This window comes from Triticum urartu, chromosome 3A (genome assembly GCF_056163025.1).
Source record: "Triticum urartu cultivar PI428250 chromosome 3A, HENAU_Tu73, whole genome shotgun sequence".
Taxonomy (NCBI): Eukaryota; Viridiplantae; Streptophyta; class Magnoliopsida; order Poales; family Poaceae; genus Triticum; species Triticum urartu.
Window position 1 is genome coordinate 2,717,393 of NC_141875.1, and position 23,148 is coordinate 2,740,540.

Sequence of the window (23,148 nt, forward strand, 5' to 3'; positions counted from 1 at the left end):
TGAACACCTAATAAGTGTCCATGCGTATTGAAGAAAAAAATTCTAAAAATGAATATATATAATATCCATGCCACTTAAAAATATTTGAACACCTAATAAATGTCTGCATGTTTAGACAAACATGAATGTTTTAAAAATGTTCACTGCGTATTGAAGAAATGTTCTACATATTTGGATAAATGTTCAACATGTATTTATAAAATATTCAACATGTATACAAAAATGTTCAGTGCATATATATACCAATATAAAAAGACCCAAAGGGGCAGATCCAAACCATCTTGACCGTCAAATCATGTTATCTAGCGGTTCAAATCGCTCCAATGTTGAGCACCAAACACGTTTAACGCTCTAATTACCCACCATTGCCATTGGTTATAAACATGTTTTGACTCAACGCTATCTCATAAAATCTGCCTTAATATCCTACCATTCCCGCGAAAAAGTAATTGATATCTTACCAAATACCAACGTGCAACAGATATATCTTACCTAATATAATATGCAACCAATATCCTACCTAATATAAACGTGCATTGCACGTATATTATTACTAGTTCAATAAAGAAGTCGACATGTATTTGAAAAAAAAGGACAAAAAGAAAAAAAGAAATGCAATCCAGAGCAGTGTGACCACATAGACCAAAGATGAGACCCGCCACCACTTTACGACCCAACATAGGAAACAGAGAAGACCGACAGACAGGCCCCACGAGAGCCAGTCCCACTTGCCAGAGAAGCTGCACGGTATAGACCACGCAAACACGGGATTCCCACGGCCCAGTGATGAGTGAAAAGCAAAAAACCACCACATTTGGAGCTTCATCTGCGGAAAACCACCAGGTCGCTAAATTTTTGCAAAACGCACCGCGGATTCAGTAAACATTTTGCAGATAGCACTGAACAGGTGATTTGGCGTGGTTGAGGGCGTTTCCGACAGGTGGGGCCCAAATTCTGTCGATGTGGCCTAACGGTCGCGCAAACGGCGTCGTTCGCTTAAAGAGAGCGCGGTCGGCTCGCGACGGACAGGCCGACCGTGCCCTATCAGATCAACCTCGACCTCGCGCTCTGTCTCTCACGCTCGCTCGCTCGCTCCTGCTCCTCTTCCTCTCCGGTCGCCGTCGGCCGCCATGGTGTCCTAGAGCGAGAGCGAGAGCACTGAGGGCTCCGCCGTGCAGTACATCTCCACTCCTGACTCCCCTCTCAAGGTCAGTTCCTTCTCAGGTTCTCTGTTTGTCTGGCCCGCCGGGCATTTGTGTTCTAGGGTTCTAGTAGTTCTGCTCGATTTGAACAAGTTTGTGTTGGATTTCCCAGATCCCAGCTACAATTGATGACCCGTTGTTTGAGGATGCTGCTGATGACTTGATGGTGATGTGCGAGGATGGGAATCCAGGGAGGAAATGTGTTGCATTTGAGGGTATAAGCACTGGGAGGAGGTTCATTTCCTGTGCCACTGAAGTATGAAGTTGTGTAGCTTTGCAGCATTCCAACTCATCTAGGGTTCATAGCTATTGTTCATGTTCTACGGTTCATAGGTATTGTTCATGTTCTAGGGTTCATAGCTACTGTTCATGGTCTAGGGTTAATAGTTACTATTCATTGACTGAATCTGCTAGATTAACTTAACTGAATCTGGCAACTTAACTGAATATGGTAGATTAACTTAACTGGATCTGAACGGATTAACTTAACTGAATCTGAATGGATTAACTTAATTGAATCTGATGGTTAACTTAACTGAATTTGATGGACTAACTTAACTGAATCTGGTAACTTTACTGAATATGGTAGATTGACCTAAAGGAATCTGATGGATTAACTTAACTGAATCTGATGGTTAACTTAACTTAATTTTTCTGTAACTAATCTAATCTGTAACTTCATTGCATATGGTACATTAACTGAATCTGCAACTAATGACTTAAAGTTTGAACTGTTTTTTTCTGTTGCAGGGTGTTAACAATTGTGGATTAATGCAGTGGGTAGATGAGGAGTGGCCAGATCATCTTCAGAATGCACTTCACAAGCTATGGCTTATGTATGAGGATAGCCAGCATAACAATAGGATGGCATGCCTGGAGCATTCATGTACTGTACACAATCTCACACAGTAGAAAAATGAGTTGCAGGAGACATATGAGAAGCTTGTTGAAGATGTGAACAACCTCTTGGATTCACAGGATAACCTGCCTGAGGTAAATCAGATGAATGATGCTGGGAACAGTACAATCAGTGTGGAAAGCAGCTTGGCAAAGGATGCTGAGATCAAGAAATGGACGGCTGCTCATGACCAGTTAAAGTTACTTCATGTAGCTCAAGCCACTGTCATTAGGAATTTGAAGTTCAATCGTCTTAAAGAGAAGGAAATGATGAGCTCTGATAAGAGGACTTTGGAGATTTGCTATGCTGACCTGAAGAAAGAGAAGGATGACCTGAAGAAAGAGAAGGATCGGGTGGATAGTTGCATTGCTGAGCTGATGAAAGAGAAGGAGAAGTTGACCATGGAGAAGAGTACTCTTGCTTCTTGCATTGTTGAGCTCAAGACAGCAGGTGATAGTAACAAGAGGAAGCTTCACCAGATTAAGGTTATTTGTGATGAAGACTAAGCTGAGTTGTCTTTGGACTAAAGATTAAGTTGAGTTGTGATGAAGACCATGTGGCTCATTGTCTTTTGTAATAGCTTTGGATTAAAGCTTGTAATGTGTTAACTTTGACTGTGTTGAACTCTAGTAATTCACTAGCACCGAACCTTGGTTTGTATGATGTTTGTTGAATCTTATAATTAAGATCACTTTGCAATGTAATTTAAGTGTTATTTAAGGGTTGGTTTGTGAGGAATTATCATGGTCTCACCATTTAGAGTTTGTCGACACTGAGGCATCCTAAAAGCTAACCTTTTATCATCTAGGGTTTGTCGACGCTGAGGCACCCTAAAAGCCCAAGCTTTCATCATTTAGGTTTTTATCGACACCGAGGCACCCTAAAAGCCAAGGTTATATCATTTAGGGTTTCTCGACGCCGAGGCACCCCAAAAGCCTTAGTTATCATCATTTAAGGTTTATCGATGCTGAGGCACCCTAAAAGCCAAGGTTTTATATTTATGGTTTGTCGACGCCAAGGCACCCTAAAAGCCAAGGTTATGTCATTTAGGGTTTGTCGATGCCGAGGCACCCCAAAAGCCTTAGTTATCATCATTTAGGGTTTATCCATGCCGAGGCACCCTAAAATCCAAGGTTTTATCATTTAGGGTTTGTTGACGCCGAGGCACCCTAAAAGCCATGGTTATATCATTTAGGTTTTGTCGACGGCGAGGCACCCCAAAAGCCTAAATTTTCATCATTTAGGGTTTATCGATGTCGAGGCACCCTAAAAGCCAAGGTTTTATCATTTAGGGGTTGTCGACGCCGAGGCACCCCAAAAGCCTTAGTTATCATCATTTAGGGTTTATCGATGCCGAGGCACCCTAAAAGCCAAGGTTTTATCATTCAGGGTTTGTCGACGCTGAGGCACCCTAAAAGCCATGGTTATATCATTTAGGGTTTGTCGACGGCGAGGCACGCAAAAAGCCTAAGTTTTCATCATTTAGGGTTTATCGATGTCGAGGCACCCTAAAAGCCAAGGTTTTATCATTTAGGGTTTATCGACGCCGAGGCACCCTAAAAGCATGGTATCATCATTTAGGGTTTGTCGACGCCGAGGAACCCCAAAAGCCCAAGTTTTCATCATTTAGGGTTTATCGATGCCGAGGCACCCTAAAAGCCAAGGTTTTATCGTTTAGGGTTTGTCGACGCCGAGGCACCCTAAAAGCCATGGTATCATCATTTAGGGTTTGTCGACGCCGAGGCACGCCAAAAGCCTAAGTTTTCATCATTTAGAGTTTATCGATGCCGAGGCACCCTAAAAGCCAAGGTTTTATCATTTAGGGTTTGTCGATGCCGAGGCACCCTAAAAGCCATGGTATCATCATTTAGGGTTTGTCGACGCCAAGGCACCCTAAAAGCCATCATCATATCATCTTGAAAACATTATAACAACTAAGTTCGTCCTTATATCATCATAACATCATGAAAACTTCTTGAAAACATCATAACAACTAAGTTCATCGTCATACCATCATAAGAACTAAGTTCATCATCATATCATCATAACATAGTGCATCACAGCCATAATTGGGTACATTACATAGTCCATCACATGCATCAAACTGGTTTCAACATTACATGCATCAAACTCTAGCCAAAAAAGGCTGAATTAAATTGGTTTCAACATCACATCACTTCTTGCTGCCCTGAGAACAATTGAACCACTCAGACAACAAAGTTTTTATTTTGCTTATCCAACAAGTTTTTTTTAAATCCGAACATTTTTTTTAAAATAGAATACTTTTTACAAACTTTTATGAACACTCTTTTCAAATGCATCAACATTTTTTGAAAACATAAGCATTTGTAGAAAAAAGTGATTATTCTTATTTTTTGAGGGAATGTTTTTTAAAAGATGTCCACGAATTTGAAAATTTTCATGATTTCAAAAAATATGTTCAAGATTTCAAAACATATTTCATAAATTTGAAAGTTGTTCGGTAAATAAAGAAGGAAAATAGAAATAAGAAATAAAAAGAAGGAAAAAATAAAAAATAAAATAAACAAAACAGAAAAAAGGAAAAAAAAGAAAGGTAGAAAGCTCAAAAAGGGAATATAAAGAAAAAACCCGGTTCAAACGCAGGAGACGAATACACCTAAATTGCGCAGCGTCTATATCTCACATTAAGCGAGATGAGAGCGGAATGTTTTCCCTCTTCCTGTATCTTATTGGGCCTAGCCCACTCGCGCGCTCATAGCGATTATAAAGTAGGAGAGGAAATGGGAGAAGCAGGGATAGATCCCTGGTCTCCAAGCTGATCACTGGTGCTGCTAGCCATTCCACCCAGGTCCCTCTCCTGGTACGTTGTAGGGTCTTCTAAAAAAACGTAAGTTGTAGGGGCGCGTCCTACTTGAGGCTTATTGAGCCGGTATTTTTTGCTTTTATTTATTTTTCTTCATTTTTTCATTTTTTCATTTTCATGTTTATTTTATTTATTTTACTTTTTTATTTTCTTTGTTCTTTTGGTTATTATTTTACTTTTTGTTTGTACATACCAACAACATGTTTCTAATATACATCCAACTTTTTTCCAATACAAATTAAACTTTTTTTGTAATACATGGTCCACATTTTTCAAATACAAGATTAACATTTTTAATACATGGTCGATATTTTATCTATACATTTTTTAAATGATTGATTAACATTTTTCAAATAAAAATACCAACCGTTTTTTAAAACACATTCAATATTATTTTTTCTTTACACATTCAACATTTTGAAATGCTTGGTTAACATTTTTGAAACACCTGTTCAACATTTTTTAAATAATGTATTAACATATTTATATACACGGTCAAAAAAATCATCAGTTTTTTTAACAAATGGTCAACATTTTTTTATAAACGTTCAAAATTTTCCAAATGCTTGACTAACATTTTTCAAATACCTGTTCAATATTTTTTTCCAAATGCTTGATTAAAAATCTTCTGTACATGGTCAAAAGAATTCATCATTTTTTAATACATGGTCAACATTTTTGCTATGCGCATTCAACATTTCCCAAACGCTCGATTTCCATTTTTTTAAAACTTGTTCAACATTGTTTTTAAAAATGCTCGATCGCATCTTATGTACACGATAAAAAAAATTATATTTTTTTAATATATGATCGACAATTTTTTTTCTTACACATTCAGCATTTTTCCGAATGCTTCCCACTTCACGAGCCCAGGCGCGCCCCGCAAGACGGGCCTGACAGGAAACAAATGGCAACAGGCGCCTGGGCTATTTGTCGCTTGAGCCACGATGCTTTCAGGAGCCCAGATAACCACCCATCGTCGTAGCAGGCCCACCTGACCTGTTCCCACTTCCTCGTTGACCCCATCGGATAAGCAATCATCAGAAACCTTCCATCGCTCTCACTGACACGCGGGCCACCCCGTCGGTGCGCCACGCCTGGACCCACGTGTCAACGTCACACCAACGCTTTACCCATGTGCGCCGGGCCGACGACGGGATCCCCCACCGCTTCCTCTCCTCCCTTTCCCCTCCCCCCACCGCCCCCCGCCCGAATATTCCAAGCTTGCGTCTTGCGGCGGCGGCGGCGGCGGCGAGCAGACGGAGCCCAGGCCGGAGGAGGCCCCGGACCCCGATCCCGCCTCCAGTCGGCCCGCCCGGCGAGAGGTGCGTGCGACCCTCGCTCCTCCCCTCCCACAACACCGGTACCATTTCATCCGCAGAGGCTCGATCCATATCCTTTTCTTGCCGTGGCCGGAGCTCGCCCTTCTTCCGGCCGCCGCGCCCGGCCGAAATGCCGGCCGCCGCGCGCATTCGAATCGAATTGGTCCCCTCGGCCGCGCCCGCGGTCTGTTTACTTAATTTTAATCCATCCACTCGTTTTCGTGCCCCAATCCTGCCCACCCAGCTTCCTCCCCTCCCCTCCCCGGGGCCGCCTCGTTCCGAGGCAGTATGATGAGGCCGTGGCGGCATCGGCATGCGGAGATCCTCAACATTCATCGGTGCAATTCGTCCTCTCTCATCTCTGTTTAGTCCTCTGTTTTTCATTTAGTTCCTGTGAGTTTCCTGCTGGATATCAATCTGTCACTTGCGGAATCACTGTCCGCTATTAGGAAGAATATAGTTTGCCCCCTCTCAAAACTTACCTATATTTTCTTGGCTGCTGGAGTATAGTTTTCAGTCCATTGGTTCATCCCCAAATCAGACGATCCATGGTAAAACTGAAGGTGAACTGTTCAAAAATAATAATTCATCCTAGACTAGACAGACAGAGTGCTCTGTACGCAATGAAGGAAGAAAAAAACAAGCGTATGCTGTTGGTGCTTATCCTAATCAGTCTGGTGCCCCTGTCAGTTGGCACGTACTGAAATTCTACACTAGTCTGGTGGCCGTTTCGGTTGGCATGTACTTACTGGAATCCTACACTAGTTTATCTGGTGGGTTTTGGTGATCACTCACTTGAACAATGATGGCCGAACAATCGACAGTGTTTCTTGTGGTTGACATTGTTTTGCCTTTTTCCTGTTGGTTGTATATATATATATATGCAGTTCAGGGCCTAGCTATACACTACTTGTTGGCTCTAGTTCAGAGTTGAGAGTTGAGACTGCTTGTTATGTAGTACTAAGTGTGTGTCTGCAGTCATGGTAATTGGTGTTTCTTATGGATCACAGAGGCAACGGAGCTACTATGCCTGGAGCAGATGAGGCGTTTCCGGCAGAGTCGAGAACGACGCTGTTCTTTGGGGCTGTGACATCTAAATCGGAGCCGCTGACCTTTGAAGAGTCCCTCAGATTTGTCAAGAAAGTGAAGGTGAGCTCCTGTGTTCCAACACTTTATTTATTTATTTATTTCTGCTGTTACATGATTTATATCCTTCTGGTTATAGTGTGAATCTTGCATCACTACTTCACCTCGTTTCATTTCTTGATGTATGTTAAATATTGTTTATGCTTGGAACAACTCCCCCTTGTGAGACCCTGATGGATGCCTCAGTTCGTATAGTTATCAAGTATGAACAGACCACACTTAGCAAGTAGTAGAAGTGCAGAACTCTCTTCTGTTGCTCAACTGTTTTCAGGTGAGTTCTATAGGTCTAGAATATACAGCAAAAACTGGGAGGGTGGGCATAAAGAACGCCAGGTCATGGGTTAGTTCAGTCACAAACCTTTGGCACTGTCATCAGGAATATTATTACACACTCTTTTGGTGATTCTAGACAGTTTTGAAAAGAAAAAGAAGCACACTATTCTTCGTAAAAAATTTAGGGAAGAACTAGACCATTCTTAGCCAACTTAGTGAACTTACGGTCAGTATTCTCTGGGTCTGTCCGAACCAAACATCTTATCTGCATCAGAATCTCATACCGTTTATATTCTATTAACAAAAGGAACCAGATACCCTCCATGTAACACTGGTTCGGACTAGTAGAAGTGTAGAACTCTCTGCTTTTGCTTAACTGTTTCCAGGTGAGTTGCGTAGAGCTAGAATATACAGCAAATAATGGGAGGGAGGGGGGAGTTAAGGATGCAAGGCCATGGGTTAGTGCAGTCACAAACTTCTGGTACTATCATAAGGGATAGTGTTAGTACAAGCTCTTTTGGTGATTCTAGACTGTTTTGAAAATAAAAGAACCAGACTATTGTTAGCCAACTTACGGTCAATACACTCTGGGTCTCTCTGGATCAAACCTCTTGTCTGCATCAGAATCTCATACTGTTTATTCTTCCTCTTAACAAAAGGAACCTTATACCCTCCATCTAACACTGCTACGTACTCTGTTTATATTCTCTTCCAACATACAAGCGAAGCGAAATCCGCAATCGAAAACCTTGATCAAGTGTCTTCTGTTTCAGGCTCGCAACTACATGCTGTACCTGTCGCTGTTCGACATCCTGGGCAGGACGGAGCTGTCCCAGCTGGAGGCCTACCAAACAGTATGAAACTACGAGTGCCATTGTACCCCCTTTTTGAACCAATCTCTGAAATCACCGATTGAACGATGCACACATGTTTTGCTGTGCAGCTGCAGCTGCTGTTCCGCGACCACCCGGACCTGCACGAAGGGCTCGAGAAGTTCACGCCCCCGATGCCCACGAAGCACGCCGCGGCGAACAGCAACCTCTGGCCGTGGGTTTTCGCGTGCGCCGCCGTCCCGCTGGTCGCAATGAGCCTGATCCCGGCGCTGGGGAACCCGGTGCTGTGGCTCGTCCAGCAGACGCTCGGCGAGAAGATGAGGGCTGCGTGATTCGAGTCCGATTCCATTCGGCCACTAGAGTTGCAGGGCATGTTGCTCCTCGGCTGGCCGCTAGGTTTATCAATCCCGTCAACCAATAATGTAATTAATTGACACATGGTCGTGTGTGTGTGTGTGGCTGGTGTATATATAGTTAGAACAAGCAAAGAACATCATCATTGGATGGGATGGGAGGAAATTCAGGGTTTATTGTGCTACGCAGTATCAGGTAGGCACTGGGAAGAAAGAAATTTGGTCACAGACCTGCAGGTCAGGTCTTTGCAACACCCAGTTATGCTCTCCAATGCTGGGTCGAACTTGGCTTGCTTATTATTTTTATCTGCATATATGTGTGTGATGATACTGCGTCTCGCGGTTGAACTCTCTCTAGCTGCTGTTGCGGCCATAGGATGGATCAGACTGTGGCACAAATGGCTCGTGAACTGTGCAGACAAACGTTTCCAGAAGATCGAAACTACTTCCTGTTTGGTGACGTATAATGTCTTATAAAAGTTTACAATGGATTCAAAAGAAAGTTTGCAAATTCAAAAAAGCTCATGAATTCTAAAAAAGGTTGGGAATTTTGAAAAAGATTCATGGATTTCGAAAAAAGTTCATTGATTTTGGCAAACAATGTTCAGCAATTTGACAAAAGTTCATCGATTTTGAAAACAAAACACGAATTCTACAAAAGTTCACAATTTTGAAAGAAAAGTTCATCGATTTTGACAACAAATCTCCTGTTTAAAAAGTTCATAGATTTTGGCAAACAAATTCATGGGCTTTGAAAAAAAATCACGAATTCTAAAAATGTTAACAGATTTTGACAAAAAAATCTCGTGTTTAAAAGAAGTTCATCGATTCTGGCCAAAAAAACACGAATTTGAAAAAAGATCATGGATTTTAAAAAATAAAAAATTCTAAAAAAAGCTCGGAATTTTGAAAGAAAAGTTTTCATGGATTTTGACAAAAATCTCGTGTTTAAAGAAAGTTCATTGATTTTCGCAAAAAAATCATGAATTTGAAAAAAGTTCATGGACTTAGCAAAAAAACAAGAATTCTAGAAAAAGCTCGGAATCTTGAAAGAAAAGTTCACAGATTTTTACAAAAAGTCTTGTGTTTAATAAAAGTTCATCGATTTTGGAAAAAAATCATGAATTTGAAAAAAGTTCATAATTATGAAAGAAAAGTTCACGGATTTTGACAAGAAATATCAGGTTTAATAAAAGTTCACCGACTTTCGAAAAAATCATGAATTTGAAAAAGTTCAGAATTTTGAAAGAAAAGTTCACAGATATTAACAAAAAAATCTCGTGTTAAAAAAATTCATCGATTTTGGAAAAACATCACGAATTTGAAAAATGTTCGTGGATTTTGGAAAAATAAAGTCATGATTTTGAAAAAAACATCACGAATTTGAAAAAAATCGTTGATTCAAAAAACGTTCGCAAATTTTGGAAAAAGATATTGTACTTAAAACAAGATCATCAGTTTTGAAAAAAAAGTTCATGAATTTAAAGAAACTTCATGGATTTAAGAAAAAAATCATAAATTTAGTTTTTTCTAATTTTGAAAAGAAATCATGGATTTGAGAAAAGGGAAAACAGAAATTAAAAACTGAATAAACCATTCAGAAAACCATGGAAAAGGAAAACAAAAACCGATCAGAAGCTTCCCAAAACCAGTTAGCTCTGACTGGGCATAGAATCGGCTGGGTCGTTTCCAGAAAATTGCAACAACGTCAAACAAGAAAAATAATTAAATGAGTCGAGGGCCAAGTGGAGAAGGGAGTGTGCGCTGGTTTACAGTTTGCACTGTAATCGCCGCCTGGAAGCATCTCTAGCAGACCCCTCAAACCGCGGAACTCAGTTCACGAAAAACGCATTTTAAGAGTTGGTTTGAGCCGCGGCCGAACAAACCTTTGAACTTAAACTGTAAAATCGAATATTCGTATATATTTTTTCCCACGTCTTCTTCTTTCTTTCGCTCGTGTCCACGATCAATTAGCTCGCTCCTCCGAAACGAGCGGACAACCCACGAAGCGGCCAAATACAAAGCCGTCGTCCAGCTAGCTCAAAGCGACCAAATACGAAGCCGCCGACGATCAAATACAGCGCACGAAGCCGAATCAATCAAGGAGCTAGCACGAATCAATCAAGGAGCTAGCTAGCTGAATCGATCGATTCGGCGAACCTAGCTAGCTCCTCCGTCGGGCGGACGGCCGGTGGGTGCAACGGCCGGGGACGGGTGGACGGGGTGCGATTCATGAAGGTTACTATGGCAGTTAGATTCCCGTCAACGGTCTTTGGCGTATAGAGGGCACCCTCGGGCTGCCTTCAAAATCCTTATTTTCACGGGTTAGGCCGGGATGTTTTCCGCGTCCCTTAAAAAAGTTTACGGGTTGGAGTCGTTTATGGATTCTATTCAGATCGTTTTTACCGTCTAAAACTGTAATCTGGCGGTTATTTTACAGTTTTGTGTGTTTTAAAGGGTATGTTGAAGATGCTCTGAAGCGTTGAATAGGGATCGGGTCATGCTTTTGGGTCGATCAGGGCTTGGGTTTGTGTATTGCAATGTCGTTTACAGCGCAGGCACGCAAAGAGAGCGCAACATGTGCTCCAAGTTTGCGACTGGTGTGCTATTTAACTCAAACTTTATAGCCCCCTCGTACCATAGGATGTCAAACGCTCTGTTAAAGTTGAACCAAAGATAAAGAGTCAGTACGAGCAGCATTACAACCATGATCGCTCGTATTGACCGCCGTGACGTGCACCAGGAGCCCGATTCAGTTTGGATTTTGCTCGAGTTTTTTTGGTTTGTTTCCTGATTGTTTTTCAATCTACCTTATCTGGAGATTACTTACAACCTAACCATCTTATATACTGGTGTACACAATGAAACTTTGTATACTGCATGACAAGCTTTTTTTGAAAAAGACTAAACATTTTGTACACGATTAGCAGAAAAAGGAACAAAGAAAATGATAAAAACGGGAAAACAAAAATGCAATGACAAAATGAAAAGAAAAACTTACATAACATAAAACAACAAAAGGCCAAAAAGGGAACAACAATAAAAACACACACCAAACCGGTTAGAAAACACCCGACCAACTCACTCGAAGCAAGCTTGTGTGGAAATAATGAAAAATAAGTGCCTCATGGGCTGTGGCCCACGAACCGGCTCATGTAGTCATGCCATAATGTATACTCGTGATAGGCGAGAAATACCTTTTGCGACCCGTGTAGTCCATGGGGCGTGTCTTGTGAGCGGATTAGCCTGGACACGTCATTTCCGTTACTATTATGCCATAATTGGGATCGCATTAAACATATCCTACCTTTTGTACGCTCTTATGCGCGCAAGTCCATGCACATCAGAAGAGTCCTTTGTTTAGGTCAGGTATAGGTTTCCCATATCGTCTCTTTCCCCACTCTCCAACTCCTCCAAGCGACTGCCTCTCCCTCGCGCCGCATCTCGTGCTCCGGTGAGGAGAGATTGTTCCATGGAGTGTGCGTGCTTGTGGCAGCGGGCACATCTGGCGTCGGAGGATGATGTTTAAGGGGAGGATCGGCGGTGGCAGTGACGGTGTTTAAGGATGTTTGCCATCACGTGCACCAGGAGCCCGATTTAGTTTAGATTTCGCTCAATTTTATTTGGTTTGTTTCCTAATCCTTTTTAATCTACCTTATCACGAGATTACTTGCGACCTAACCTTCTTGTATACTGCTTGTACACAATGAACCTTTGTATAATACATGGATTTTTTTAAAGAGTGTGCACATTTTGGACATGATGAGCATAAAAAGGAACAAGGAAAAGAATAAAAATGGAAAAGGAAAAATATAATGAAGAAATGAAAAGAAAAACTTACATAACATAGAACAGCATAAAACGAAAAAGGAAACGAAAATAAAAACACATAGTAAATCGGTGCAAAAACACCAGACCAGCTCACTCGAAGCAAGCTTGCGGTGAAAGAATGAAAAATAGCCGCCTCATGGGCTGCGCGACCCACAAACCGTCTCTTCTAGTCATTGCCATAATGACACTCTTGATGGGCGATAAATAGCTTTTACGACACGTATGCTGCGTGGGGGGCGTGTCGTGTGAGCGGATTGGCCCAGACACATCAGTTCAGTTACTATTATGTGATAATTAAAACCGCACTAAACCGCCTCGTGCCGCGTCTTGTGCCTTGGAGAGGAGAGGCTGTTTCCGGGAGTGCGCGTGCTTGTGGCAGCGGGCAGATCCAGCGCCGAAGGAGGCTCCAGGGAGATCGACCGCGGCGGTGGCGGGCAGATCCAACGCCGAAGAAGGCCCCGGGGAGATCGGCGGCGGCGGTGTGCAGATCCAGCGTCGGAGGAGGCCCGGGGGAGATAGGCGGCGGTGGCTGCGGGCAGATCCAGCGTCGGAGAAGGTCCGGGGGAGATTGGCGGTGGTGGCGGTAGATCCAGCGTCGGAGGAGGCCCAGGGGAGATCGGGGGCGGCGGCGGCGGTGGATCCAGCGCCGGAGAAGGCCTGGGGGAGATCGGAGGCAGCGGCAGCGGTGGGCAGATCCAGCGCCGGAGGAGGCCCAGGGGAGATCGGGGGCGGCGGCGGTAGATCCAGCGCCGGAGGAGGCCTAGGGGAGATCGGCGGCAGCAGCAACGGTGGGCAGATCCAGCGCCGGAGGAGGCCCAGGGGAGATCGGCGGCGGCAGCGACAGCGGTGTTTAAGAAGGTTTGTCGTCGCGTGCACCAGGAGCCCGATCTAGTTTGGATTTTGCTCGATTTTATTTGGTTTGTTGCCTAATCCTTTTTAATCTACCTTACTTATCTTGAGTTTAGTCCTTTTTAATCTCTTACCCTCACCCTCACTTGCCCCATCCGAGGGGCGCCGCCGCCGCGCGCGCCCGATGCTTCATTTCGGTTACGATACCACAACCGAAATAACATTAAACTCGTCCCACCATTATCGACCCTCCTCGGCACAACCGAAGAAGGCATGTGTGCGGACTTTTGGATGAGCCGGCCGAGGCATGAATTCACCCGAATTCGAAATCCAAATCCAAAAAACCACCCCACCCACACCACAGCACGTAGCCCGTGTGCCGTGCGTGGCGTGCGTTACCCACACGACGCAAAGGAAGCAGAGGCGAGCCCGGTGAGGTCACCGTCCCCTGGGCCGATCGGGGCCGTCCGCGCGGGCCTTATCCCCGATCCGACGGCCCCCGCGCGCGCCCGGTAGGTTTACGCCGTTCTTAAGGCGTCCTTCTTCGTCCCCCGGCCTCGTCTCGCTTCGCTCCTCTTCTCTTCCATCTCACCCCGCTGCCTCGCCCCTCTCCTCCCCCCACCCTCCAAGCGATTGCCTTTGCGCTCGCCGTCCGGCTCGCCTTCTCTCGTGCCGCGTGCGCCTCCGGGGAACTTCTTGTGCTCGCGGAAGCGGGCAGATCCGGTGTTCAGGGCGGCCCGGGCGGAGGATCGGCGCCGGCGGCCGCGTTCGGGAGGAATCGCCGGTGGTTTGCTTCGGTCAAGGAGAGGAGGAGGAGGAGGCCGGTGCATGGTGGCCTGATGAAGCGCTCCAGGGAGGACGCGCTCGCCGCCGCCGGGTCGCAGCCCAGCAAGCGCATCACCACCAGCAGCGCCGCCGTCGCTCGATCCGATCCGTGAGTACCACCGCTCGCCCGCCGACTCGCCTCCCCGGCCGTCGGGTCCGAGGGGGTTCGGTTTTTTCTTTCCCCTGTTCCTCTTATCCACTACGGTTTCGAGCTTTTTTCGCGGAAATAGGGAGGTGGGTTTCGTGCTTGACGGGGTCGCCGGCGGGGCGAAACCGAAATAATCCTCGCCGACGGGGACGAATTCGGGGCTGGTTCTGGTTTCGGTCCCGAATTCGCGCTCCTTCGTCCCAATTCCAACCCCGCGCCGCCCAAAAATGGTGTTTTGGGGGGACGGCGGAGTCTCCGCACGGTTCTGACCCGGCGATCTGACGGTTTGGCCTCTCTCGTGCAGGTCGCCGCCGCAGCCCATGCCTCCGGCGGGGTCGGGGTCGGCCCTGGTGCCGGCGCCGCCGCCCCAGGCCGTGGCCGCCGTGCCGACGCAGCCCTCCGGCGGGTCTGGGGCCGCCACTGCTGCCGCGGCCGCCGCCGCCGGCCAGAAGCTGACGACCAACGACGCCCTCGTCTACCTCAAGGCCGTCAAGGACAAGTTCCAGGACAACCGCGCCAAGTACGAGGAGTTCCTCGAGGTCATGCGCGACTTCAAGAGCGAGAGGTGGTCTGCTGCTCCCTTTTCCCAGCCGGATCCATACTTATGTTTCGCATAATAATTCCCCCCCCTGGGTCGGCATACCGATGTTTCTAGTTGTCTGAAATGCTCTGATTTTCGGCCGCAGGATCGACACCAACGGGGTGATTATCCGCGTGAAGACCCTCTTCAACGGGTACCCCGAGCTGATCCTGGGATTCAACACCTTCTTGCCCAAGGGCTTTGCAATCAGGCTGCAGCAGGATGAGAAGAAGCCTGTGGATTTCGCGGAGGCTATCAACTTCGTGAACAAGATTAAGGTATAAAACACATAGGCTCAACCGTCATCATGTGAAGCTGCGATGTATGTATGCACCGATCCGTCATGTGACGGCCTCCCCTTGTACAACAGAGTCGGTTCCAGCGCGACGAGCATGTCTACAAGTCTTTCCTGGACATCCTCAACATGTACCGCAAGGATAACAAGTCCATCCAAGATGTTTACCATGAGGTGCCCATTTCATTTCCTTTTTGGTGTATTTCATTTTAACTCATTACTCTTCTTTCATTACAGTCTAGAGTTTAACACGTTTTTTTTTGGCAGGTTGCTGTGCTGTTCAGCAACCACAAAGACTTGCTCGAAGAATTCCAGCACTTCTTGCCTGATACCTCGGTGTCTCCGCAAGCAGGGGCCGCTCCAAGAGGCGGCTTAGTTAAGCGGGAAGCTCTAATGCCCCCTGCTAGTAGGGGTCACATTGAAAAGGTATAAATCACATGAGGGTTGTTTTGTAAGCTTCATTAGTGACTGGCTAAATAGCTGGCAGAAAATAGCGACGAAAGGCGCCTGATATGTATCTTAATTATAATATTTCCTAGAATTTTGGGGTATGGCTGTTCTTGCTTTCCATTTTCTAATGAGTGAAATACATTTCACGTCGTGCACACACGGCTTTCATATAGGTGAAAATGCTTAGATGCTTAACAAATTCTTCTTAAATTTGCATGATATTTGGTGTATTCATCAGCCAGTTCTATGTCTGTTAACTAAATATTGGAATCCAAGTAATTTTAATGTTTTCCGTTGATGTGATCGGGCTGAGCTGAGGTCAACACGATACTAATCATATGTTTTATCACATTAGACATGTTTTCTGCATTGATATTGCAACCATGAGGTAATTATTGTATAAAGTTGCCTGATCTGTCATCTTATGTCTCATTCCTCAGCCTAGGGCTTTTCCGTCTCATACCGACCGTGACGCCAGTGTCGATCGTCCTGACGTGGACCATGATCGCCAAAGACAACGGGAGAAGAACAAGGAACGCAAGGCAGAAAGAGATAGAAGAGATTATGATAGAGATGAGAAGGATGTTGAACAAGACAGCAAAGAGGTGGATGTTGGCCAGCGTAAGCGCAAACCTTTTCCAAGCGCAAACCTTGCAGGTGCTGAGGCACACCAAGGAGGCCACCCTGAGATTCATGGAATTAATAGTGCCTCTGCCTCATCGTATGATAACAAGGACGCGTTAAAGAGTAAGTTTCTCTGAATTAGTAAGTAGATAATATTTCTGGCCAGTATGGCAGTTTGTTGCTTTACATCACTGTTCATATGATCACTAAAGTGCAATGCTGCATGACCTTAAAATGTGTGCCCTTACAGATACACCATTTGTTGAATAAGCCTGTTGTATAACTCTGTTTCAGTGTAGTCTTCTGGTGTCTATGTTAGATACTCAGAAACAATGGCTGAATACAGTCAGTATCGTTTTTATACCTGGAGAAAACTTTTGTGTGCTTTCCACTTGCATATTACTTACATCCACAAATTTTCCTTGCAACATTAGGTGGATACACACAGGAGTTCCATTTCTGCGAAAAAGTCAAGGAGAAGCTGGAATATGATGCTTACCAGGAGTTCTTGAAATGCCTTCACATCTACAGCCAGGAAATTATTACGAGAAGTGAACTGAAGAACTTGGTGGGTTTCTGTTGGACTTATGCTTTTATTCAATATTTAAGCTTCAGTTGCTTCACTAAGTATGCTCAAGGATCTTTCCCTTATCTGTTTGGTCTTAATTAGTTATAAGTGACTCATGCATGTCCTCACTGATTTTACAGGTGAGCGATATACTACAACACTACCCAGATCTTATGGATGGATTTAATGAATTCTTGGAACATTGTGAAAATATAGGTAAATTGCATACCTAATTAGTGTATATTGATGACCATCTTGCAGGATTTACATCACTGCTTCTGAATTTCATTTAATTCTGTCTGTTTTTTTCCCACTCTGCAGATGGATTTCTGGCTGGAGTCTTCAGTAAAAGTATGTGCTATTTGCTTCAAACGTTGTATCCCTTTTTCTAAATCATTTTGAATTTTCTTGTTAACACTAATTATCTGGATTGAAGAGCAACCTGGAAGGCTAATTAAAACAGAGGATAAAGAAAGGGATAAGGAGCATGAGAGGGAGGATAGGAACAGAGACCGGGACAAGGAAAGAGAAAAGGAACGGGAAAGGCTGCATCCAAAGGAAGGTCCTAGCCAGAAACCCTCGATTGTCAAAGAGAAGTATCTATGCAAACCAATATCAGAGCTTGATCTCTCAAATTGTCAGCGATGCACTCCAAGTTACCGGCTTCTACCTAAAAATGTAAGATAGTGTTGCTTCCGCTGTTCTTTTTCATGCTGTGTTTCATATAACATTTGGTTTCATTTTTTGTTTCATCTAACTAACATTTGGTTTAATCCTGTTTTCAGTACCCAATGCCTCCGGCAGGCAACAAGACTGATCTTGGTGCCACGGTTCTTAATGATCACTGGGTGTCAGTGACATCAGGGAGTGAAGACTATTCGTTTAAGCACATGCGCAAGAATCAGTATGAAGAAAGTTTATTTAGATGCGAAGATGACAGGTATGTATTATCCCATGTAAACTGCTCTGTTTGTTGGATCATCTATTGATGCTGGCTACAAATTGATCTGAATGTTTCCAGGTTCGAGTTGGATATGCTGTTGGAGTCAGTTAATGCAGCAACTAAGCGCGTCGAGGAGTTGATAGAAAAAATGCAAGATAACTCAGTAAAACCAGAAAGCCCAATACGCATCGATGAGCACTTAACTCGTAAGTACACTTGTGTTCAGCATATGTTGATACTGTTTGGTGATACTTGAACTGAATGGAGCTTGACTAGTTGTTTTGGCTTATTAACCACTGCCTTGCAGCTTTGAATCTAAGGTGCATTGAACGGTTATATGGTGACCATGGTCTGGATGTGATGGACGTTCTTCGAAGAAATGCTAGTGTTGCGCTGCCAGTTATCTTATCTAGGCTAAAACAAAAGCAGGAGGAATGGTCAAGGTGTCGATCAGATTTCAACAAGGTTTGGGCTGACATTTATGCCAAAAATTACCACAAGTCACTTGATCATCGCAGTTTCTATTTCAAGCAGCAAGACTCGAAGAATCTCAGCACAAAATGTATGTAAACCTTTTATATATACATGCAAATTTTTCTTATGGTTCCAGCCTTGCCTGGTTGCCTAATTTTACTTGATTCTGTTTTGTTGCCTGTGCAGCTCTATTGACCGAGATTAAAGAAATTAATGAGAAGAAAAGAAAGGAAGACGATGTCCTCATTGCTATTGCTGCTGGAAATAGGCGGCCTATAGTTCCCAACATGTCATTTGAGTATGTAGATGCAAATATCCACGACGATCTTTATAAGATCGTGAAGTACTCGTGTGGAGAAGTCTGTGGCTCGGACCAACTGGACAAAGTGATGAGGATTTGGACAACTTTTCTGGAGCCTATTTTGGGCATTCCGTCTCGATCCCACGGCGCCGTGGATGCAGATCTAACTAAACCCAAGAATGGCATCACAAAATCTGGTATTGCAAATGTGGGGGAAAGCAATGCTTCTCCTGATGGAGTTGCTGCCCAGCAAGGCCATGGTGATGAAAGCATGCAACAGGAACAAGCACCATCAGCTGTGGCTAGATTGTCTAGGTTAGCGAAAGGAGTTGCAGCAGACTCCCAAAATGGTTCCCATGATGCAGATCGAACTGCTCGTAGAGATGAGGAAGCATCAAATGCTGCACTAAATGAAGTATCTGCAGTAAGCACCCAGAACATGCCTACCGAGAGATCAGCAGGACAACATAGCCATATGAAGGGAAACTCTGAAACCACGCCAGGTTTGCATTTCTGATAGTTGGATACTTTCTTATTTGTTATAATTTGTAACTTGATTAGGTCTATTTTTGCCAGTTCTAATGATTTGTCTTGCCTGCCAGGAGTGAATGCATCTAAAAGTTCACATGCTGGAGTTAGTATGGCTGCCGGTGCCAGGGCTGGCCATGAAGTATTACCATCTACTGAGGTATATAACGTCTTGTGAGCTCAATTTACTCCCCACCTTTGTTAACTACGCCAGGACTTCCAATGAAGTATTACCGCCAGTTCGTGTGCTGGAGGTCGTATGGCTGCTCATGCCAGGGCTGGCATGCTTTTTCTTTTTCTTTTTATAAGGGTTGTTTTCCCATTCTTGTCTATCTTCCTTTTTTTCCTTTTTGTTGGTGTCTTTTGCTGCCTTTTTTTGCCCGCCCATTTTATCTGTCTTCTGCTCTGTTAATAGCGATGCTTGGAATGTTTGTGCTTGTGTTGAGTTGTATCCGTTCATCAAAGGCAAAGTGCAGATTAATCTTTTTTACCCATATATTCATTCAACACCATGCTCATATGTTTCTTTGGCAATAGGGTGGAGAGACTGGCAAGTCAGGATCATCTTTAAATGGTGGGGCTACCAGCGAGGGTAACAAAGGGCGCCTATTTAATGAAGCTGCTGCGTCCCACAATACATCGAAAGTTGAACGAGAAGAAGGTGAATTATCGCCTAATGGAGATTTTGAAGAGGACAATTTTGTGCCTTTCGAAGATGGCGCATCTAAAACAAAGGAAGGTTCTACAAGCAGAACATTCAAGGTTAGACCTGGTCAAGTGGAGCCTCATGCCGAGGCAGCCGGCGAGAACGATGCTGATGATGAGGAAAGCACTCAAAGGTCTACCGAGGACAGTGAGAATGCTTCTGAGGCCGGTGAAGATGCATCAGGAAGTGAATCTGGTGATGGCGAGCACGGTTCTCCCGAAGATCATGATGAGGAAGAAGATATGGATCATGATCAGGATCCGAAGGCAGAAAGTGAGGGTGAGGCAGAGGGGACAACTGAGACCCATGACGTTGAAGGAGGAATGTCATTACTCGGAATATCATTGCCTTCATCCGAACGCTTTCTGTACTCGGCTAAACCACTGGCCAAGCATGTTCCCACATCTTTACATGGTCGGGAAGATAGATCGTCACATGTATTTTATGGGAATGATTCATTTTACATCTTGTTCAGGCTGCACCAGGTGAGCTTTGCAAGAAGTGTTGTTGACCCTATGTGTTTGCGTGTGCTCTCCTTTGCTAAACTAACTTATCAATTGCAGATGCTGTACGAACGACTGCTTTCAGCAAAGACAAACTCTTCGAGTGCTGAAAAGAAATGGAGAACCTCCAAGGATACAAACCCCCCTGACCTATATGCAAGGTAATATTGCTTTTTTCGAATTGTTCAGTTGCTTATACCATACCCTGTCCATCTATATGACCGTAATTGGTCTGTCATTTTAATGAAGGTTCATAAAGGCACTCTACAACTTGCTTGATGGCACTTCTGATAATACCAAATTTGAGGATGACTGCCGTGCTATTATTGGGACCCAGTCATACGTTCTCTTTACTTTGGATAAACTGATATACAAAGTTGTGAAGCAGGTAAGTTGAGTGAGCCGTCCCCTGTTTTTATTATTTCGCTCTGGGTTGGCTTCTGCAACATTCATTCTTGTTCTTCCCTGGCATCAGCTTCAAGCTATAGCGACAGATGAAATGGACAGCAAGCTTCTCCAGCTTTATATGTATGAGAAGTCAAGATCCCCTGGGAGGTTCTTTGATCTGGTCTATCATGAAAACGCCCGTGTCCTGCTCCATGATGAGAGCATGTATCGATTCGAATGTGTAAGCCTCATTCTACTCTGCATAGTACCATGGTTAACTATAGATAAAGAAAAAGCTGTTCAGTTTCTGTTGCAAATGAACTGGTTTGCTTGCACTGCAAATTTGGTAATTAATTGTCCTGGAATGATAAATTTAATTTTCTCCCAAATTACAGTGCTCAAGTCCAATGAGGGTGTCTATTCAGCTGATGGAATATGGTCATGAGAAGCCTGAGGTGACTGCGGTATCCATTGAGCCAAATTTTGCCTCTTATCTTTTCAGCGAGTATCTGTCAAATTCGTCAGGCACGATGCTGCCTGAAGGTGTCTTCCTTGGAAGGTATCCCCGACCTCTACGCCCCACAACTAGATTGAAGCTCCTGATTACTTCTCTCCTGTTCTAATCCATTATCTCACGATGTTCTTCCAGGAACAAGCGGAAACATTCAAATGACGGCGAGCCTTCAGATTCGTTGAAGGCCATGGATGGTATCAAAGTTGCTAATGGTCTTGAATGCAAGATATCCTGCAAGACCTCTAAGGTACTGCATCTTTATTTAATTCGGAATTCCATGCTTTCAGTTCTCCCTGGATATTATAGTATATCTTACAATGCCATATATGCAGGTCTCCTATGTCCTTGACACCGAAGATTTCTTGTTTCGGTTGAGAAAGAGGAGGAGGCTTTCACCCGGTGGAAATGTGGCCGACAAGTCGCCGACCTCCAAAAAATATGATGCAAAAGTGCAGCGCTTTCATTTATTTCTATCCAAGCCTTAAGAGGGCCATAGGCAAAAAAAACATTGGTAATTCTGCTATGTTCTGATCCCTTCATCACTTTATCTCATTGTGCTGTCTATTCTTGATAGTATCTCTTTCCTAAATTGCACTCCCTTTATACGGAGAAAGGTTTGGGAGATTGTTATAAAGTTAGTTTTTTTTTCAGCTCAAGAAAGTGCTATCCCAGACAAAATTGCATGATTTTGTATAACAAGGCATTGATTTCTTTTTTGGCATGCGCCTTGCAGACATTGTATCCAGATCAGGAGATGCTGCTGGGGTTGTGACCGCCTTGCTCTTGCTTCGATAGTGACAAGAAGAATAATAATAAATCAGCTGGGCGCTGGATAGATGACATACCCGGTAAATACAGCAAAGCAATGCATGTTAGGGCCACCTCGGTCAGCCTTAGGCCGCGCCGAGAAAGATGTGTGTTTGTAAATATGTATGGTCAGAAGAAGGATGTTGTTTGTTCTGTTAACCTGTTACCTGTAGCGTCTTTTTGGTCGTAGGAGAAGGATTCTATTGAAGTGGTTATCACCATTTGTTGATGCTGGTATAGGTCTCCTGTTATGTCGTGTTGACCGTCAGTTTTTCGGTTCAAGATATGTAGCCTTGGTCAGTTAAATGCAACAGTCATTGTTTTTAATGCGTCGTCTGTGACCAGATTATGTTTAGTGTGCTACTGTATAATGTTTTGTCTTAAGATGACCTTGGCATTGTAGCTATGTCTCGCCAATTGCGAGACTTGGCTCCGTCTCGCATCTGGGGAGCATGCTACTGTAAGAGGAGTTTTTCGTGGTTATCGTTGGATTGGCCACCTGAAGTCTGCATGTTAAACCTTGTGTTATACAGTACATTTCATGGAATGAAATGAGGGTGTGTGCCTTAATGTTGAAAACCATTATAGTTCGTAAATATGCATCCCCTTGTTAGGATCTTGTACATCAAAGGTTAAGGACTGTCAAAATGAAGAAGAACATGTCTGGATGTTAAGTACTGAAAGTGCTATCTCTGTCCCCTCTAGGATCAGTAAACTACATATGTGGTTGAAATGTCTGTTTACTGTGTTTGTGTGTTGGGATTGTTTGCCAGGAGAAAGCTTTTCACCCATCAGGAAGCAAGCGAGTTTTATCGTACCAAGCTGCAGAGTGAAACGCTGAATCTCAAAACTAGGTGAGCATGTGAGCGTGCAGTCCGTGCCAATTGAAAATGGACTCGTGCATTCAGTGGCGACCGAGTTTTTGAAATTTCGTGGCGGACCG

General features: G+C 44.1%; 2 protein-coding genes and 1 pseudogene across 5 annotated transcripts; all 3 read left to right on the forward strand.

Annotated features, from left to right (window-relative positions):
- The first annotated feature begins 1,130 nt into the window (after positions 1 to 1,130).
- On the forward strand, positions 1,131 to 2,606 carry LOC125548803 (uncharacterized; annotated as a pseudogene).
- Positions 2,607 to 6,065: 3,459 nt separating this feature from the next.
- Positions 6,066 to 9,130, forward strand: LOC125542277 (paired amphipathic helix protein Sin3-like 4). Of its 4 annotated transcripts, XM_087545810.1 has the most exons (5): positions 6,066 to 6,270; positions 6,512 to 6,605; positions 7,278 to 7,416; positions 8,460 to 8,540; positions 8,630 to 9,130. In XM_087545810.1, exons 1-5 carry the CDS (start codon positions 6,081 to 6,083, stop codon positions 8,849 to 8,851), a joined length of 726 nt encoding a protein of 241 aa, XP_087401936.1. In that variant the 5' UTR covers positions 6,066 to 6,080; the 3' UTR covers positions 8,852 to 9,130. The 4 variants fall into 4 exon arrangements, with proteins under 4 accessions (XP_087401936.1, XP_048561197.2, XP_048561198.2 ...); XM_048705240.2 differs by lacking the exon at positions 6,512 to 6,605 and having other exon boundaries at positions 6,126 to 6,270; XM_048705241.2 differs by lacking the exon at positions 6,512 to 6,605 and having other exon boundaries at positions 6,174 to 6,308.
- A 4,976-nt stretch (positions 9,131 to 14,106) lies between these two features.
- LOC125542276 (paired amphipathic helix protein Sin3-like 3) lies at positions 14,107 to 22,532 on the forward strand. The gene is made up of 23 exons (XM_048705238.2): positions 14,107 to 14,486; positions 14,830 to 15,090; positions 15,212 to 15,383; positions 15,476 to 15,574; positions 15,668 to 15,826; positions 16,291 to 16,597; positions 16,909 to 17,042; positions 17,183 to 17,258; positions 17,364 to 17,393; positions 17,479 to 17,720; positions 17,828 to 17,982; positions 18,064 to 18,191; positions 18,293 to 18,547; positions 18,646 to 19,263; positions 19,363 to 19,448; positions 19,826 to 20,479; positions 20,558 to 20,658; positions 20,747 to 20,885; positions 20,973 to 21,125; positions 21,280 to 21,443; positions 21,534 to 21,645; positions 21,731 to 21,909; positions 22,132 to 22,532. The coding sequence occupies exons 1-22, from the start codon at positions 14,392 to 14,394 to the stop codon at positions 21,881 to 21,883; spliced, it is 4,293 nt and encodes a 1,430-aa protein (XP_048561195.1). The 5' UTR covers positions 14,107 to 14,391; the 3' UTR covers positions 21,884 to 21,909; positions 22,132 to 22,532.
- Positions 22,533 to 23,148: the final 616 nt, after the last annotated feature.

What these genes read in the sequence shown, in the direction of transcription:
- LOC125542277 (XM_087545810.1), top strand. Translation starts at nt 6,081, where the DNA reads ATGTGCGCCGGGCCGACGACGGGATCCCCCACCGCTTCCTCTCCTCCC. An exon ending in GTCGGCCCGCCCGGCGAGAG is followed by an intron (nt 6,271 to 6,511) that starts GTGCGTGCGACC and finishes CTGCCCACCCAG; the next exon opens with CTTCCTCCCCTCCCCTCCCC. An exon ending in GATTTGTCAAGAAAGTGAAG is followed by an intron (nt 7,417 to 8,459) that starts GTGAGCTCCTGT and finishes CTTCTGTTTCAG; the next exon opens with GCTCGCAACTACATGCTGTA.
- LOC125542276 (XM_048705238.2), top strand. Translation starts at nt 14,392, where the DNA reads ATGAAGCGCTCCAGGGAGGACGCGCTCGCCGCCGCCGGGTCGCAGCCC. An exon ending in CCCCCTGACCTATATGCAAG is followed by an intron (nt 20,659 to 20,746) that starts GTAATATTGCTT and finishes ATTTTAATGAAG; the next exon opens with GTTCATAAAGGCACTCTACA. An exon ending in TATACAAAGTTGTGAAGCAG is followed by an intron (nt 20,886 to 20,972) that starts GTAAGTTGAGTG and finishes CCCTGGCATCAG; the next exon opens with CTTCAAGCTATAGCGACAGA.